This window comes from Cannabis sativa, chromosome 3 (genome assembly GCF_029168945.1).
Source record: "Cannabis sativa cultivar Pink pepper isolate KNU-18-1 chromosome 3, ASM2916894v1, whole genome shotgun sequence".
Classification (NCBI taxonomy): Eukaryota; Viridiplantae; Streptophyta; class Magnoliopsida; order Rosales; family Cannabaceae; genus Cannabis; species Cannabis sativa.
The window spans coordinates 76,962,009-76,980,781 of NC_083603.1; the positions used below are offsets into that span (position 1 = coordinate 76,962,009).

At 37.8% G+C, this 18,773-nt stretch overlaps 1 protein-coding gene across 2 annotated transcripts; it reads right to left on the bottom strand.

Annotated features, from left to right (window-relative positions):
• Positions 1–1,700: 1,700 nt before the first annotated feature.
• LOC115711299 (histone deacetylase 15) lies at positions 1,701–16,665 on the bottom strand. Of its 2 annotated transcripts, XM_030639634.2 has the most exons (18): positions 16,380–16,540; positions 15,982–16,300; positions 15,702–15,878; positions 15,495–15,594; positions 15,340–15,416; positions 14,667–14,742; positions 14,505–14,569; positions 14,155–14,210; positions 13,096–13,219; positions 12,871–12,996; positions 9,949–9,999; positions 9,203–9,271; positions 8,249–8,357; positions 3,198–3,277; positions 2,766–2,848; positions 2,640–2,685; positions 2,213–2,384; positions 1,701–2,108 (listed from the first exon to the last, which is right to left on the bottom strand). In XM_030639634.2, exons 2-18 carry the CDS (start codon positions 16,168–16,170, stop codon positions 1,981–1,983), a joined length of 1,728 nt encoding a protein of 575 aa, XP_030495494.2. In that variant the 5' UTR covers positions 16,171–16,300; positions 16,380–16,540; the 3' UTR covers positions 1,701–1,980. The 2 variants fall into 2 exon arrangements, with proteins under 2 accessions (XP_030495494.2, XP_030495493.2); XM_030639633.2 differs by having other exon boundaries at positions 15,982–16,665.
• Between the last annotated feature and the right edge of the window lie 2,108 nt (positions 16,666–18,773).

Sequence of the window (18,773 nt, forward strand, 5' to 3'; positions counted from 1 at the left end):
GCTTCCTCCATGGCTTTTTGCATGGCCAGCATCACCTCTTGCATCTTTTTGTTTTGTTCTTTTTGGGTCGTGATCTTAGCTTCGTGATCAGCTGCCTTTTGTCTTAAGAGTACTAGCTTTGTAAAGCTGCCTTCGTCATAGGCGTCGTACTCATCAAAGTTTCCTTCGTATTCTTCGTCGTGGGTTCCTTCTCCTTCCTCAGAGCCCACGTTCACTCTTGAGGCCACATCCTCATCGTCTGGGGCTTGAGCGTCTTGAGGAGGACGGGGCTGACGTGTGTTGCGAGTCTCCACCATTGTTGTTTTGTAATGTTACTGTCTACTTGCAGACGCATCCTTCAGCTCTCAATGAAAGCACCGAAATGTTGACCAAGATTTTCGGCAACCAATATAATAATAATATTTAAGAAAGCTGTAAGGAGTTAATGCACGAGATTTTTACGTGGTTGGGGCATTAATGAGCCTTAGTCCACGAGTCTGTATATTTATGAGAGTATTTATTACAGAGAATGTTCTTGGTGGTTTTTCTCTCTAGTTCTTATGGAACCCAGAATTCTCGACCCCCGCCTTAATGAGTTTGTGGGGTATTTATAGTGTTTTTCTGGGGTGATCCCCAGAACTGAGGTACATGTCTTTCTGTAATATTCAGTAAAGGCACACATTCCCAACGAGTACATCATGGGAAGTGCATAGTCTAATCCCTATACTTTTTAGGGGTTTAATGGACGTAATCCATTATCCTTTCTCGAATGATGTGATTTCTCATAAAGTAGCCGTCACTAGGCTCATTAGTCATAGCGTAGTAGCTGCAGAAGGGGGTTACGTCGTCAGACTTTAATACTTATGGCAGTTTCAATACGCCTTCTCCCATGCGGCATTAAATGCGAGGTGACTGTTCAGATAGGATTTGATACCTCCCGGAGATGCCTCGTTGTAGTCTTGCTCTCCGGGAGTATATGAAACTTACATGCCCTCTCCGGGAGGCATGTTAAATGCTGATCCTTTTGATTAAGAAGACTTAGTCGAATTATCTCAAAGTCTTGCTTCTTTAGTCCACATGTCACAGTCCGGTTGGTCCACGTATTTTGGACAAAATCAGGGGCAACAATAACAGATTTTCAGAAAAAAAAAATACTGTCAGATGTACCTAATTTGTAGAAGTTTAACATTATATATGTTAATAAAATAAAATGTTTTGAGTGTGAGCCAACCCGCGGCCGTACAAGGTAGGTTGGAATCAGTTGCCTTAGTTTTATTATTTACAATTGATAAATACATATCTATTATTATTATTATTATTATTATTATTATTATTATTATTAATTTTAGGGTTTATTAATATATCAAGCTTGTCGCATGTCGTGCCTTTCAAACTAATCTATTTATGCTTACATGTTGTGTCTTTTGTGCTTCTCATATTGTATCGTATTTAAGCACATTTTTCGTTTTGTGTCATACCAATTTGTAACATCGTATCGTGTCTAAACTTACATTATTTTTTTGTGTTTAGTCGTGCTCGTGCCAGTTTTGTACCATGTCAAAAAATCCAACCTGTATTTAGAGGACTAGTGGTTAGTGACTTTGCTTATGCAGCAAAATAATTACTGGCCGTTGGCGATGATGTTTTAAACTATCAGTTAAGAGATCTTAAAAAGAAAAAAGAAACAAAATCTTAGAAATGAAGAAGCCAATAGCCCTAAATGAACAATGAGCAAATGAGTGCACTCAATGAAAAAGCTTTGCCTAGAAGCACATTCTGTTGACTAACCATTTGGTTAGAGAAAGTAAAAGCAAAACTAGCACTTGGGATTTAGCTGTATGTTCTTCAATAAAGGCCATTAACAAAGAAAAGATAGGAGTTCTCACCTAAAAAAGTACAAAAAAGTTCGAACTACCTAGCCAAGCAAAATCTAATACTAAACCGTATGCAAAAATGCCAGATCCCAATATGGAAGACTGCATATTCAAACAAAAAAAAAGGTCAACGTCCACTCTTCTTTCTAGCATTAAAATGTCCATTCAACAGATGATAGATAACCCTTTTTCGACCCCATCTCCACCATATTGGAGCCAGACTTCTCCTCCGCAGTAGCTTTTTTATTTGTTTTTCTGCAAGTAAGGATTACATCAAATCAATTAATAGGTCAACATGATAAATTCATCTAAAAGTCTACTTATTTTTTTCCAGAGTCCTGGATGAGATGAATCCTCACTTTTGTTCTTAAGTGAGTACATTTCCCACTGTGATTGCAGTTTGGCAAAGGTAGATCCAACTGTAGGCCAGAACTTCATTTGAATCCGAAGGACCTCTATTACAGTATGCAGGCCAGATTTTGAGGGTAAGACATTTTGTAATTCAGATTCTGGACTTTCTCCCAGCAATACCTTTACAAATGGGAAGATAAGTAAAAAAAATCACCTTTCAAGTATGTGACAACCGTACTGCCAGAATGCATAACACAAGAATGCGACTCTTCAAACAGTATTAACCAAAGAATGCATAATATATTAAGCGATAAAATTTAATTTATAGGTCAAACATGAAGACAAACGTACATAGGTGAACACCCAGATACCAGATAAATGTTACCCAAATTATGGCATATGTAAGGCATTTCAGAAATTAAAAGATTTAAGGACCTTAATCACTGAAGTCGCAGAAGATGATATTGAACGAAGATTATAGCTGTAAGCAGATTCATTATCCAAAGTTAGCTCAAGGTAGAAACTGAACAGTAACCAATTATCAAAAGGTCAGTCACAAACCCGCCCTCAAGAATAACGAGTAACTTTCCACCAGAAAGGTCATTCAACATCTGTGTCATCTTTGCATAGCCAGAAGGAGTGACCTACAAGAAGAAAATTTATTATAATTACACACTCTAATAGAAAGAGCATAAGATAAGAAATTTGTAAAATACCGACAAGTATCTGAGACAGATTCCAACACAAGAAAACAAGGCACAAAATTCTAGTCCATCAAATTCCTTTTTCACATAATTTTTTGAAAAAAAAAAAAAAAAGACAAAGTAGCAATGGAGAATCGATGACAGGCAACCTCAGCTTGATAAAGTTGGTCAATTAATTACTAGTATAGTTTATCATAAGAATGCAAACAACCAGTTACACTGGCAATAATGGTTATCCATAGGAAATAACAAAGCTGCTAAGTAGTGAGCTAACAAGAAGAATCCTTACATCACAGCACCCTAGAGGATCACCTCTTGCAGCATCAAAGCCTGCTGATATGATGGTTAAATCAGGAGAAAACTCAGAAGCTGTAATAGCAGAGGTTCAGAACACAGATGGGTTAGCCAACACTCAATATAAATATGCATAAACAGTGAATCCACACCCAACTAAGGATGCAAAACAAAGACAATGCAAGCTAATACCAAACACTATAAACAGATCAAGCACAGGCCAATTATGAATAATATAAAGTACTGATTTTCTGGCAGCTGTTTTTGCTTGAAAAGATTATGACATATCAATCAAACTTCTCAGCGAACACCCAAGTGTTAAATGGAATGGTGATCACTACCAGCATCAATTTACTTTTTTTTTTTGAAAAAAGAGAGGTCGATGTCATAGACTGACCACCCTCTGCTATATATTAAGGCCCTCACTTATGGCGGAGGAAAACCGTTTAAAACAAAAAGGGAGAGTTTAAAAAGCAGAAAACTAAAAACAAAATGCAGAAAAATAAAAGAAGTTACAGTTCATAAACAAAATTATAAGAGGACTCTCCACCCTCTGCTCAAGTCTAGAAAAGAGAGGTCTTCAAAGTGCTTTGTTCTGAAAACCCAAGTTGCTGTCCAGAATTTTATTTTGTCCCAAACCACTACTGCGGAGTATTTCTCTCCAGCCAAATAGCCCAAAGTGCTGCTAGGACAGCCGTCTTCCAAAGTATATCCTGACGTTTACTTCCTTTTAGCTTACTCACTAACATTTGTGGAACACTTCTAGGTAGAGCCTAGACCAATCCGAACTCCTCCAACAACATTGACCATAATTTGGAGGAGAATTTACAATGCAGAAACAGATGTTCCACTTCTTCTCCACTACTCTTACAGCATACACACCACCCGGGAGAAATGAGTATAAAAGGTCGTCTTCGTTGTAGAACGTCGTGCACATTAACTTTTCCATGAGCTACTAACCAAATAAAGATTTTAACCCTTGGCGGGGCTGTACTTTTCCATAAAGATTTGGTCCAAGGGGGTCTGGCTACATTTTGGTTGGAGTTAAACCACGCGAACGCTGATTTACTTCAGAAAACTCCAGTGGCATCAGGTTTCCATATTCTGATATCAGCGTTGACATTAAGTAATTTAACTTGTTCCAACTGTTGTAACATCCCTATAAGGCTAGGTATTTCTCTTTCCAACAAGTTTCTTCTGAACTTGAAATCCCAACTTACCACACTTTCTCCAGCTGCACCTTCCTCAGCTACCAGATCTATTATACTTACGTTTTTAGCTCTAGAAATCAGGGCTAAACCAGGATAAGTATGTAGCAGAGATGAATCACCTAACCATTCATCTTCCCAGAACCGAATCTTATCCCCTTTTCCTACCTTGAACTTCACCAACCTTAAGTATTCATCATATAGATCCGCAATGTCCTTCCATGGTCCCCTCGGGGACATCCGATCCCCTCTTTTTGAATCCCAAAAATTATTTGCCAAACCATACTCTCGACCACCCTATGCCAAAGACACTCAGATTCTAAGGGGAATCGCCATAACCATTTCATCAACAAACTTTTATTTCTCAAAGCCAATGTTCCGATGCCTAGTCCGCCTTCCAATCTTGGTTTACAAACCCAATCCCGAGCCACTAAGTGATCGCCACCACCTAGATCTCCACCTTCCCATAAGAAATCTCTCATCAATTTCTCCAATGTGTTAATCACTGAAGATGGTGCTTTAAATAGTGATAGAAAGTAAATTGGAAGGGAAGAAAGAACTGATTGAATGAGTGTGTATCTGCCTCCCCTAGACAGGAATGCACATTTCCACCCATCAAGTCTTTTAGCACACTTCTCCAAAACAGGATCCCAAAAAACTTTCTTCCTAGGTGAGCCTGCCAATGGCATTTCGAGATACTTCATCGGCCAGCAGCCCACCTCGCATCCAATTTGAGCGGCACATTGGGAAACAACTAATTCGTCCATACACAGACCCAACAGTTGGCTTTTGCTTAAGTTAACTTTAAGTCCTGATAAGGCACAAAAGCCTTCGACAATCCTAACAAGCTTCAAAAGGGATTCTCTATCATTCGCAAAAAGTAAAGTATCATCGGCGAATTGTAAGTGACTAACCTGAATTTTATCTTTTCCCACACTGAACCCAGATAAAGAACCAGAATTAGCTGCTTTATCCACCATTCTTCCAAGTATATCAGCTACCAAAGTAAAAAGGAATGGCAAAAGAGAATCGCCTTGTCTCAATCCTCGAGATGCTCTGAATTTTCCTCTTGGTCTGCCATTGACAAAAATAGAGAATGAAGTGGTTGACAGACATCCTCTAATACATTTTCTCCAAGTACCTCCAAAGCCTTTTTTGTGCATAACCAAATCCAAGAAGTCCCATTCGACTCTATCATAAGCCTTTTCGAAGTCGATCTTGAACACCATACCACTTTTTCCCCTGCTTCTATAATCTTCGACTGTCTCATTAGCAATCAGTACCGAATCCAATATTTGTCTCCCCTCCACAAACAGATTGAGTGTCTGAGATTGTGTCTCCCAAAATATACTTCAGTCATATAGCAAGTGCTTTAGCAATGACCTTATACACACTTGTTATAAGACTGATTGGTCTAAAGTCTTTTACCTTACAGCTATTTAGTTTTTTAGGAATGAGGCAAATAAGTTTCATTCAAACTTCCTTGAATTCTACATTTCAAAAGCCTTAAAGATGTCTATTAGTTCACCTTTAATTACATCCCAATTCGACTGCAAGGCTGCCATGCTAAAGCCATCCGGTCCCGGGGCCTTATTACCATCACAACTAAAAAGAGCTCTTTTGATTTCATCTTCATCAACGGGATTTTCAAGCAGACGAGCTAAAGATTCTAAGATTTTTTGCCATTCAATCCCTTCAATATCTGCCCCTTGCTTTCTCTCAGATGTGTACAACTTGGAGAAGAATGAGATTAGCTCGACGTCATTCTTAAAAGTCTTCTTTTTGGAAACTTCACCCCTTCTTGAGTCGCACAAAGCAATTGTCTCCATTAAATGCTTCTCTGTCCTAATTTCGAAAAAGCCTTCTTCTTCCCAGAGGTCGACCGGCGAATCCTCTTTTGCCATTAACTCCGACGACTTTAAAAGATGAGAGTTCCTACTCGCGAACTCCACCGATTTTGATTCAGCCGATTGAGCAGCAGCTGCCTTCTCGCACTCCAAATACAACCCTCCCTCCATTACAACTTTTGTGACCACCTTATCCCTCTCTTCTTCTTTGTCTTCTTCCTGAAAGTCTAACTCCAATTCATCTGAATCTCTGCCAAGGGTCGAGAACCCCAGTAACTCCCCCTCTTCTTCTCTAAAATCCACCCGACTTTCATTATCCTTTCTAGTTTTGCTGATATTCTCTGAATCTGAGATATCACGACCATCTTTCTCTTCGATCACCTTACCAATCTCAAAATCTTGATGCCAACAAGTATTGAAAAAGCCACTGTATTCCCAGTCGTTTAGCTTAAATAACTCTAGCTTAATTACTAATTTTTCAAACTCAAATTGCAGAAATTCTGGCACGAAACCTTTGTTGTCCCCTTCGAGTTTGATTCTCAGGTGATTGAGAAAATTCATCTCTGCTGTGTCCTTTTCTACGTCTAACAGTCCCCCACACAAGTCTCCAATTTTTCGCATTAGTTTCATGTTCCATAGATTCAAGTGTAAGCTTTTGACCCCTATCCAAGAACCACGGCATTCAATTTTGATTTCTCTATTTTGCTCCTCCGCTGACCATCTTCTAAATGAGACTCTGGTGTCCCCTGTGCCAGGGATAAACCAGTTTCCTATCTCCACAAAATTCTCCACCTCATTCTCGTTGTTGCACCAAATGATTACTCGATCATCAAACAATTGGCTCACTTGCAATTTTCTACCCAATTCTCTTGAGAGATTATAAAAAATACAGCTCCATGATAACCCATTGTTGTCTCTGAACATAATGACGACCTTCTTCCAGTCTTTTTCACATTGTTTAGCTTGCTTATATTCATGAAAATTATTCTACTTCATTCTTCTAAATGGGAACTCGTTTTTTGGTCTAAAACTTCCATTTACTTTAGGCAGAAAGTCCCATTTTCCCAATCCTTTAATCTTCCTACTAAGGTGTTTCACAGGGGCCTTATTACCTTCAACGTTGCCTTGCTCTGTTTCCTTGTGCTTCCTGTTGAACTGAATCGCTTTGGGGGCATTCTTCAATGAGTTTTTTACAACATTTACCTATGTATGTTGTTTTGTTGCATCCCACGCCAACTTTTCACCTCCCTGCTGCCTTGGAAGCGCTTGATGGTTCTCAATCTTCCTTCTCGTGACTCCGTCTTGAAAACTTGCTGGCTTTCTTTTAAGTACACCAACGAGACATTCATATAGGTCAGACCATCCTTTAGCTTCTACTTCTTCTGGAATAATCACCATTTTGACTTTATTATTCTGCAAGGTTGAAATCTTTAGGAAAGCTTCCTTAGAGTTATCGAAACATTCCATAAAATAACTTCCACTGCTGAATCTGAAGAATCTTTTGAAAGCAATCCTTTGCTGTCCAGCTTTCTTTTTCAGTTCCTCTATGATTCCAAGCATCCAGTCTGCTGCATCGATTGTTACCCTTATCTCGGACCCAAAAAGTCTTGTTCTCTCACAAATTCTAACCGATCCTCCATCCTTTGACAAGGTGATCATAAAGGCCTTGTGTTTAATGTGAAAACTCCAATATTTTTGGATTTTCTGATCACGATTTGGATAAAATAGTTTTCCCAGCCAACACCAGTGGGGTGAGGGCCTTTTTTCATCCCAAAACCAGTGGGGTTTTGGTGTTTTCCATGACCAGAAGGGCCATGGTAACCCCCCATATGCATCACCAAGTTTCTCAGAAAGAGGAGAGAGAAGAGGGCATAGGGAAGTCAAAGAGGCAAAGGTTTTTATGTAATTACTACCAGCATCAATTTACTTAGACAAAAGATAATTTCCATTTTTTAAGTTTTAGACATAACATAATTGGGGAGAGTAATGACCTATTGGAAGCACAACGTGCTGAAATGCGAAAACATAATCATTATCACCAACTCCCTTGCGACTCCATGGAACATTTACGCAGAATCCTTCAGCCCCCATGGTACCAACCTGAAGAATATGAAGTCACTCCCAATAGTTATAATCCAAATGAATATTCTGCATAAGGTGCTCATATAATGTCTACTCATGGAAATGTTAAGTTTAAACTAAAAGTGTAGAAATATAAGTTTTACAAATGAAAAAGATATATATGTAAATATAGCATAATATAATATAATATATTAATAAAATTCCCACAAATCTTCAAATCCTTGATGTTACAAAATTTGGTTTCTAATGGTCGGTGTAAATTTTGTCTAACCTATTTAAATCCCATGGATACCCATGTTGGTATCCCATAAAATACAAGCTTGTAAACTGATGGGCCTCCCATAAGATTTACTTATTTGAGGATAGAAGAAGTCTTTAAGTTGTTGTCATTAGTTTTTTGTTTAGTGGCTTATTGTGTGTTGACTGCTATTGTTAGTTTGTTTCAGGCTGTTAGGCTGTAAAGAGAGTATAGATAGTTTGTAACCAATTTGTAGAAGGGGTCTTCGGCACTAAAAGAGGGGTTTTGAGTAAGAAAGAAGAGGTTTCCAGTTATTGGTTGAGTTCTATCAAAGCATTAAATGTCAGAAAATTAACGGGAAAACAAAATAGTAATTCTGGAGCAAATTATAGATAAAATGACAAAATGAATTCCTGAAATAACCTATCCAGGTCAAGGTCCATTAAGGCTCCAAGTCAGATATGGTCACTCTATTTTCTTAAATTGTATACGTGGCTGATGAATAATCTTAGAAAACTACAACTTGTTTGCAGAGAACCAGTTTAATTAATTAAAGTAAAGAATAGTAATCAGCTATCTTTATCACTATCCTGGAACAATAAACAATACAAAACTGAACCAATACCTCATCAGCAGCCCCAGTACCAGGATAAAACTTTCCTCCTTCATGTCTATGTAAGGATATATACAGGACCTAGAAATCAAGGCAAATACATCAGCATTGGAAAAATCGCAGGATAAAGAATACCTCCACAATTTTTCTATTATTTGAATAAGAAACGAGATTGTATTAAAAAGAGATGATGGGAATTCATCTGTATTACAGACAAGTAGCTGCATAGGCTGTCCACAATTTTTTGATATACTATATTTAAATATAAGAGCTTTTTCCATATGCAAGCAATAAAGACAAGTTTAATTCAATGCATACTTAAAAGTGGTAGTTGTGTACCAAATTATCCCACGATAGAGCAGTAATATGAATACACACTTACACAGTACAGTACAGATATTGATAATATTAATATTGGGTGTCTTATTGCCAGCATCAATACAAAGAATTATTTTATTGTAACAACGGTTTTCCTCCGCCATAAGTGAGGGTTTTCATATTTATAACGGGGAGAGGTCAGTCAAAGAAAAGTGGCCCCTTTCTCTTTTTCAAAAAAAAATATTGGGTGCCTATTGCCCTATCAAAGTACTTGCGACAGTCATAAGGTCCATTATAAATTAGCTTATTCTCCATCCCAAATACATAAGTGACAAACCAACACCATACCACCACCTCCAGTAAATCATTTCAATGGAAACGAGGCTTAGTTAAAATGTTGATGCACAGAAGGATCAAAATTCAATAATAGTAGTGCTCACCGATTTGTTCTGGTCAAATATCTCTTGTGTACCATTTCCATGGTGTACATCCTGCAATAACAACAGCCAAAATTAGTCGTAAAGCAAAACCAAAAGCAATAATATCAGATAAATATTCCTAAAAAATTCACCAAGTGAAATAGACAATGCAGTGAGCAATGAGTTGTTAGGCGATTAGTATGATGAGCTAGAGTATAGTAAATAAAAAGGACTTTGAGTCATTGTTTTGAGGATGGGTTTGTTGTGAGTGAGAATAGGGTCTATATATAGGTAAGTAAGAGGAGATATGGGGGTATGCAATGTATTGAGTGTTCACTCTTTTCATCAAAGGGGCCTAAGGACTCCAATAGCTTGTACTTGGTTATTCTCCTATTTTCAATATAATTTCCTACTGTTTTGCTACTGTTTTATTGTGTTCTTGAGTTCAAAATTATCAGGTCATATCATTTGGTATCAAAGATGCATTCTTGGGGATTGCCGGTGATTGAGAATGGAATCAAGAGTAGATGGATCGGATTCAGCATTAAAGGTTGTTCAAAGTCAGCTCAACAACCATGGAGTTGAACTAAAACATCATGGAGTTGCGCTGAAGTCGATGGAGGCGGTACTGGACAGATTGGGAACTGCCCGAAACAGAATTGATGATAAACTCGCCAACCTCAAGGAGAAAGGGTCAGATATTTTGGTTTCGGTCATTGTCTTCAAGGAGAAGGGTCTATGGTGATTGGTCGAGGTGGTTTTAATAGAAGAAACATGGGCTTTGTAGAGCGGCGAACAAAGTGGCAAACTCAGTTTCGAGTCCCGAAAATCGAATTATTGGTGTACGCAGAGGATGGCCACGATGAAAGGGCTTACAAGGTTGAATGGCACTACAGTTTGCAGATATTGACACCGACAAAAAAATTAAAAGTTGCAGTTCTGTCTCGAAGGAGCAGCTCTGAGTTGGTTCCACCAGGATAATCAGAGATCCCATTCAATCATGGAATGAAATGATATCCTTGTTGTGTCGTCGATTCCGTTCCCAATCCACGCACGAAGGATCAATGTACGATCATGGTTGTGTTCATCATCGAGTGAATGTCGTGCAAGAATATCATCGAAGATTTGAGGTTGAAGATGTTGCTAATTTCGTTCAATCGAGGCTCTCGGTTGCAAATAGGCAGCAAATTTTTTCCTCCTCAAACATGCTAAGGGACAACAGAGAGTTCCAGAGGCTTGCTGAACAAACATCTCTGGCTTCAAAGAGTTTGTTCCCGTTACTTTTGACGTCGGAGAAGAAGGATACGCTAGTGACGTCGTCTGAGGTCTTGTTGGAGACAGTGCTGATGAATAATCGTCTGCTAGTGGAATCGCCGCCCGCGGTGCCAAAGAGGATAGTCACTGGAAACGGCAGCAGAAAAAGAGCAAAAGCTGAGGAGGAATCGATGCCAAAGGAGGAGTTGACACCAGTGGAGAAAGAGTTGTTGATGGTGTTGTAGGAGAAGAAACAGTCGCTGAAGTGGATTCCATTGTCGGCGCCAAGTTCGATACTGGTGCTAGAGAAGCCGCACTTACCAACGACCATGGAAGTCGTTTATGGGAGCGGTCGCGTGAAGTCGACGATTGGGGGCAAAGGGATCACTAATACACGATCATCAAATCTTGCCTTTAAGCCCTACTACAAATGGCCCACTCTATTTCGTTGGGCTCCAAATTCATCCCACCTCAAAAATGATATAAGGTCCACTTTATTAAGTGTTGGACAAGATCCAGCCCATAACTCTCCTTTGATCTGATTCATAAAGTGACCCAAGTAATTACTCAAATGAGAGAAAAGATTAATAATCCACACTACTCATGTGATTCAAGGTATAAAGTCACATTAACACACATTACTAAGGCCCATAACAGCAAAAGTCTTAATTTTATTAATCAAATTTATTGGTCAGCCCTTTGAGACCAAAGTAAGGGCCAACATGCTTTTCAAGCTTATCAATTGCAATATCAGATTCCCTCTTCATCACTTGGTCACAAGGAGGGGTTTCCTTCTTCGATAGCTTTTCTCACCAGCAACGTCCACCATGGACGCAATGACCAAGGATCGAGAGTCTTCTTCCTAGTGCCACAAGCAAAGGTGGCAGCCACCATGGTACTCATCAACGAGGAGCAACTCCAATTCGTTAAAGTTTCTCAATATGTCAAACCCAAGGAAGTAATAGCTTCCAACATCGTTTGGATATTCAGTGTCTAGGATCCGAGTTCAGCTTATCATATAGAGCTCTCAACATTTTGTTTCACTATCTTCTTAGCTTGTTAGGTTCCAAACAAGAGTTATCTAGTTGTGAGTGAACTATTATGGGAGAATTACATGGCCAATTTGGTCTTTGATTGAGGAAGGTGGAATTTTTTGCAAGTTTTGAGTCGTCAACCTATAATTGCCATATCTCAACAGTGGACGTTGCTAAACTGGTTTTTTGATAGAGGTCGATTGGTGTTTGATCTTAACAGTAGCCATGGACTTCACTCATTTGGCCTTGTTCTTTCACTCGGTACCTTTCAATGGAGACTATTCCACCAATCAATCACCTTGAGGACAAGGTGAATTTCGGGCGGCCGGTAATGTTAGGCCTTAGGATTAGTATGGTGAGCTAGAATATACCAACTAAAAGGGTATTTGAGTCATTGTTTTAAGGGTGGATTTGCAAGTGAGAAAGTTTATATGCAAGTGAGAAAGTTTTATATATAAGGGGAGAATTAAGGGTATGCAATGTACTGAGTGTTCACTCTTTGCATCAACAGGCCTAAGGGCTCTAATAGCTTGTAATTGATTTTTCTCCTACTATATCAATATAATTTCTTCCTGTTTGGCTACTATTTTATTGTGTTCTTGAGTTTGAAATTATCGAGTCATATCATGAGCATAAAAAGTGTTAGCCTTATTACCCAATCAACAATGAGCACCTTCCTAGCCCCTGCTTTTTGAGCTGCTACTGCCGCAACTGCTGCATTATTATGAAGACAAAATCCCATGGCCTGCCTAACACCAGCATGATGACCAGGAGGTCGAACCTGACATCCATTAACGATTAGTAATCTAAAGGCCCAATATCGAATGAAATGATTAATTAAATTACTCCAATAAAAAAATAGGGAAGTAAGCTCTCGTACCAGGGCAAACCCATTTTTGACGCGACCAGTAACGATGCCTGAAGCTAAATCAGCACATAAACCAGCTGCAAGTCTAGCAGCACATGCTGAATGCTCATTAGCATATGTATCAGAAGTAAAATAACTGGAGAAAAAAAAAACCCAATTAATAAAAGCCTCACCTATCTTACCAATCATTAAGTATAATTAAATGAAATATTAAGAGAATTCTGATTGAATACCAAACTTATTGGGAAACTGATGGCATGTAAATCAAGAGGGAAGGAAAGGAACAACCACCACCTATGACATGCTTAACGGTGTGTTTGGAAAGCCACCATGTAATTAAAACTGAGCGTAATTTAGAATAATTAGAAGTTTTAGCATGTTCGTCCAACTAGCTAATTACATAGTAAGCATGTAATTGGAGGTAACTGAGGGCTCTCAATTACACTCTAATTCTCATGTCCCCCATGAGAATTGGATGTAATTATAAATTATTACTATTTTTAGATAATTTATATTATTAAATTGTGTAATTACTAACTCATTAGTCAAATATGGAAAGAAGAATCCATATGTAATTACTACTAGACATTCAAACACGCATCATACTTTAAAATAGAGTGCGATTACTATGTGTAATTACAACCCTAGTAATTACACTACCTAATAATTAAACAGTCGCTTCCAAACACTCACTAAGATGACGTTTGGTTCAAAGGAATAAAAACATAGGAATAAGAGTAAAAATGAGAATAGGAATAGGAATGTAATCAAATTTAAAATGTATAAAAAAAAATTGATAAAAAAATTATTAAATTTTTTCTCATCTTATATTAGAATGGTCTTTCCTTCCATTTCAAAATAGAATAGTCATTCCACCAAAATGATGAAAAGGTCATTTGGAATGACATTCCAATGCTTTAAAATACAACCAAAAAAAGAATGAAATAATAATTGCTTCCTTTCCATTTCATTACTTCCAACCAAATGCCACCTAAGAGTAATAGAAGGTTAAAATACAAAGATACCAACTCACAAACTGATGGAGAGAAAATCACCAATTATCATCCATACCTAGCAAAAAGTTTGCTTGTGTGATCAACATCTTTGATATGCTCCAAGGAATGGACCTTTAATTTCAACAGTAAATGCAGAATTACCATGAGAAGGCTGCAAAGAGATGTCCAAGCTAAAACCCAACTGGGTTCAGAAACTTTATAATATAGCAACATAAGAAGGTGTCTCATTATCAACCAAAAGATCATAATGAAAAGAATCATTGCATTATATATACATATATATCAGCAAGCTATACAAACACTATCAAACATAGTGGCACACTTTCTCCCTAAGACAGATTCCACACAAAATATTTCATGATAATCTGACAACATTCATTGCCAAGTAACAATTATTACTCTCACCATCTGAAGTTCTTCTTTGGTAATTTCTCTAGCAGTAATTGGGTAGCATCTTCCAGGAAATATACCTGCAAAGCATTATAATTTTCTTGATTTAATAATGTCATTGAAAAGTTGGAAGGTATGAAAATATTTCTAAGATGAAGATATTTGAAATGCACTAACCAGCTATAGCAAGGCTGGCAGCAATAGCTCGAAGGCGATCGGGTCTTTCTGGGTGCGGATGTGATTTCATTTCAACCTATTCTAGCATAAATTATATGTGCATAACAATTATCAGAAACACGTATTACATAAGAAATCAGCAGATTCAATGGTTTGCTCCGCCATGATCAGAAAAGAGACATATTCTAGCATAAATTATAAGTGCATAACAATTATCAGAAACACGTATTACATAAGAAATCGGCAGATTCAATGATTTGCTCCGCCATGATCAGAAAAGAGACATTCTAGCAAAAATTATATGTGCATAACAATTATCAGAAACACGTATTACATAAGAACTCAGCAAATTCAATGACTTGCTCCGCCATGATCAGAAAAGAAACATGTAGCAAATGCATGCACAAAATAATGGGAGGAAATAAAAGCTCAGATGTAACTACTTAATGGATATTAGAATTCTGCACGTAAGATTTTGAACTAACATGGGGCAAATAAAATAAATTACCACAAAAATGTTCTCATTTCAAATTCAAGTATTTCACAGAGATCGCATGAGCAGGTATTGAAGAGAAGGAAAAGAATAATAGTGTTGAATTAAAGAAAACGGTAAATGAAATAGAAATCAGAAAAGGAATTTAGTAAAATGATAGTTAGATCAGCAGCACCGTACTTCCGAATGTAGCAACATCCTCTCGTCGAAACCTATTGCTGTGCAACTACTTGGAGCAGAATTTTGTGAAAAAGTATCTACATCCATGAAAGGAAAACAAAGTTATAAAACAATTAATTTTCATCATATAATAGAAAGCTTTAATCTGTTAACACCTTTATGTATTTGTTTAGTTTCCAACTCTGAATATTGAAACGTAGGAGAGGCAAAAAATCCTTGTCTCAGTATCCCAGATTCCTTGTGTTCACCGCATATCTACATAAACATTGAACAAGTTACCTTGCAAGAAACACCAAACAAGTATTGAAAAAGAAAAAAAAAATATAATACCCAGAAAGAAGGGGCAAAAACCATAAACATACATCACAGTGGACAATGTCATCAAAGTTGAGCATCGTACAATTGGGGCAGAACCACCTCAAGACTTCCACATGTTTCTGCAAGGGCTCCCAATCACTGTCGTCATCATCCTCGTCAAATAGGTTGTTGTTGTCATACATATCTTGAAAAGTCAATTCCTTGTGCCCTCTAGCCTTTTTCTGCAGAGAAGCAACAATAGATTATTAATCTGATCATTTACAACCACATTCCCAAAAACCATATAATCTGAAAGTGATTTGACATATCCATTGATCCACTTACAGTATCCGATTGTGAACCAGAACATATAACTTCCGAAAGATTGCTGGATATTCCTGACATATTTTTCTCTTCACAACTTCTGTCACAAGCTAAAGCACTAGCTCCATCGGACTCCAAATTTCCACATCTTCCATTGAACCCTTGACATGGAAGACTTATCTCAGCCTCACTATTTTTTATACGACTCATTTAATAGGTTTTGGGAATCACGTTGTGTTCAGAGATTCGAGGACTAAACTCAGTTTGGAAATTTTGGAAGTACAGTCGAGGAAAGACTGCTACATTTTCATCTCAGTTCTGGGAAATACTTGACTCAACCCTAATTTTAGAAGGAGGAGGGGTAAGGAAGTAGGCAGAAAAGCGGAAAACAGATTGAAGAGAATGGAGAACAAGCCTACCTGCCTGCGGATTCTACCAATAGTAGACTGGTGGTCTGTTTCAAATGTAAGAAGATTGAAGAAATTGATTCTACTTGAAAGGCCTTAAGAGTTAGAAGAACTGCCCCTATTTATTATTACAAGAGTAATAATTCTTTTTTTTTTTTAAATTAACTTGTGCTTCATTGAAAAAACCAGACAGTACAAAGCAAACAAGTTAAATGGATGGCAAAGAACCATTCCACACAATCTCATTATCTAGTCCTAACCCAAATTTTGCAACCCAATGAGCCAACTAATTAGACTCTCGATACACATGTTCAATTCTCAGGTTAGGACTGAAAGATAATAAGTTTTTAATCCCTACTAAGACATCATCCAGAGGACTAGCATTCCAATTACAATGATTAAGTTTATCTATAATAGTTTTACAATCAGTCTTTAAAGTATCCACTGGAAGATGAAGTAACTGCACCCAAAAAATAGCATGATAAATGGCCTTAGCTTCTGCCATAACAGCAGGGATACTTCCAATACAAGGTTTAGCCACACCAGCTTTGACAACACCAGACTCATCAGCCACCACAATACCATAACTATGCTTTTGGCCACGAACATCAATGGCAGCATCAGTAAAGACCTGTAAATAAGAACCAGAAGCACTTGCCGACTCCCTATTTGAAGTCTGAGCCAACACACGAGTCTGCTGAAGTTTTTGCTGAGCATCCATATACTGAAAAAAGTAGTTTATACTCCAATCAAAAGTATCATTAACAGGGATAACATGCTTATGATGTATTTAGTTATTTCTGTTATTCCATAATGCCCAAAGAAAGCAAAACAAAATGCCAACATATTCCTTATCTAACACCTCAAAAGAGGTCAACAAAAAATCAGTAATATCAAGATGTTTAAATTTAAGATAAAGATCAACAAACCTAGAGGATTTCCAAGCCTTTTTCAATCTGGAACACCCTAACAGAGCATGATGAACCGTCTCAGAATTACTTTTACAAAAAGAACAAAGTGGAGAATCTATAATATGACGAGAAAAGAGAGAAGAAGCAACTGGAAGGGTGTGAGACACAACTCTCCAAATGAAGTGTTTAATTTTTGGAGGGGCTTTAGAATGCCAAACTTTATTCCAGAATTTCCTGGAATTAATAACAGACGAAGTAGATGGAATATCTTGATAAGAGAGAGCCAAATGATAGGTTGACTTAACGGTGAAAAGACCTGAACCATCTCTAGACCAAATAAGTTCATCTTTTCCAGAAAACCCAGTAATTGGAACATTAAGAATATCCTGGACATCAGATTCAGAAAAATACTGCCTAAGCTTTCTACAATCCCAAAACCCAGAATCAGAAATAAAAAAAGAGAGCTTAGGTGAAGGAGGCACATTTTCATCCTTATAGCAAAGATATTTGTTATTGGGGAGCCAATGATCACCAATAGTAAAAATGTTTTCCCCATCCCCAATCTTCCAAACAAGACCCAAAGCCATCAAATCTCTTCCCCAAAGAATGCTCCTCCAAGCATAGGAAGGGTTATGACCAGGAACAGCTTCCAGGATAGAAGAATTGGGAATATATCTGGCTTTAAGGACACGGCATAATAAAGAGTCAGGTTGTTTAAAAATTTTCCAAGCCTGCTTTGCAAGCATAGCTTGATTAAAATGAATTAATGAGCGAAAACCTAACCCCCCTATACATTTAGATTGACAAAGCTTTTTCCAGGATTTCCAATGAATTTTATGGTTGTTTCCTGAAGAACCCCACCAGAACCTAGCCATCGCAGCCTCAATTCCCTTACATAATTTAACAGGGAGCCTAAAACAAGCCATAGCATAAGCTGGGATTGCCTGAATAACAGCCTTAAGAAGAATTTCCTTACCAGCCTTAGAAAACCACTTACCAGACCAATTAGTAAGCACAGACAACACTTTATCCTTAAGAAAGGCAAAAGACTGATACTTTGATCTAGCAAGGCATTGTGGCAAACCTAAATACTTACTAACAAAAGGCCTATCCTCAAGGTCAAAAGTGGCAAAGAAAAGACTTCTAACATCCTGAGGAGTATTAGGGGAAAAGAGAATAGAGGATTTAGCAAAATTAATAACTTGCCCAGAGGCAAGGGAATAAAGATTAAAAATATGACTGAGAGAATTACAAGACTCCCTATCAGCTGAACAAAAAATGAGACTATCATCAGCAAATAGAAGATGGGAAATAGAAGGAGCCCTCCTTGAAATAGCTACACCCTTAAGAGTACCAGAATTTTGATGAGCACATAGAAGGGAAGACAATCCTTCAGCACAAAGAAGAAAAAGGTAGGGTGAAAGCGGATCCCCCTGTCTGATTCCACGGGAAGGCTTAACCGATCCAGTGATTGAGCCATTAATCAGAAATGAAA

Coding starts and splice junctions, on each gene's coding strand:
- LOC115711299 (XM_030639633.2), bottom strand. CDS start 16,170: ATGAGTCGTATAAAAAATAGTGAGGCTGAGATAAGTCTTCCATGTCAA. Junction 14,570..14,666: donor TGCCAGCCTTGCTATAGCTG/GTTAGTGCATTT, acceptor AATGCTTTGCAG/GTATATTTCCTGGAAGATGC. Junction 10,000..12,870: donor AGGTGCTCATTGTTGATTGG/GTAATAAGGCTA, acceptor TTGTTATTGCAG/GATGTACACCATGGAAATGG.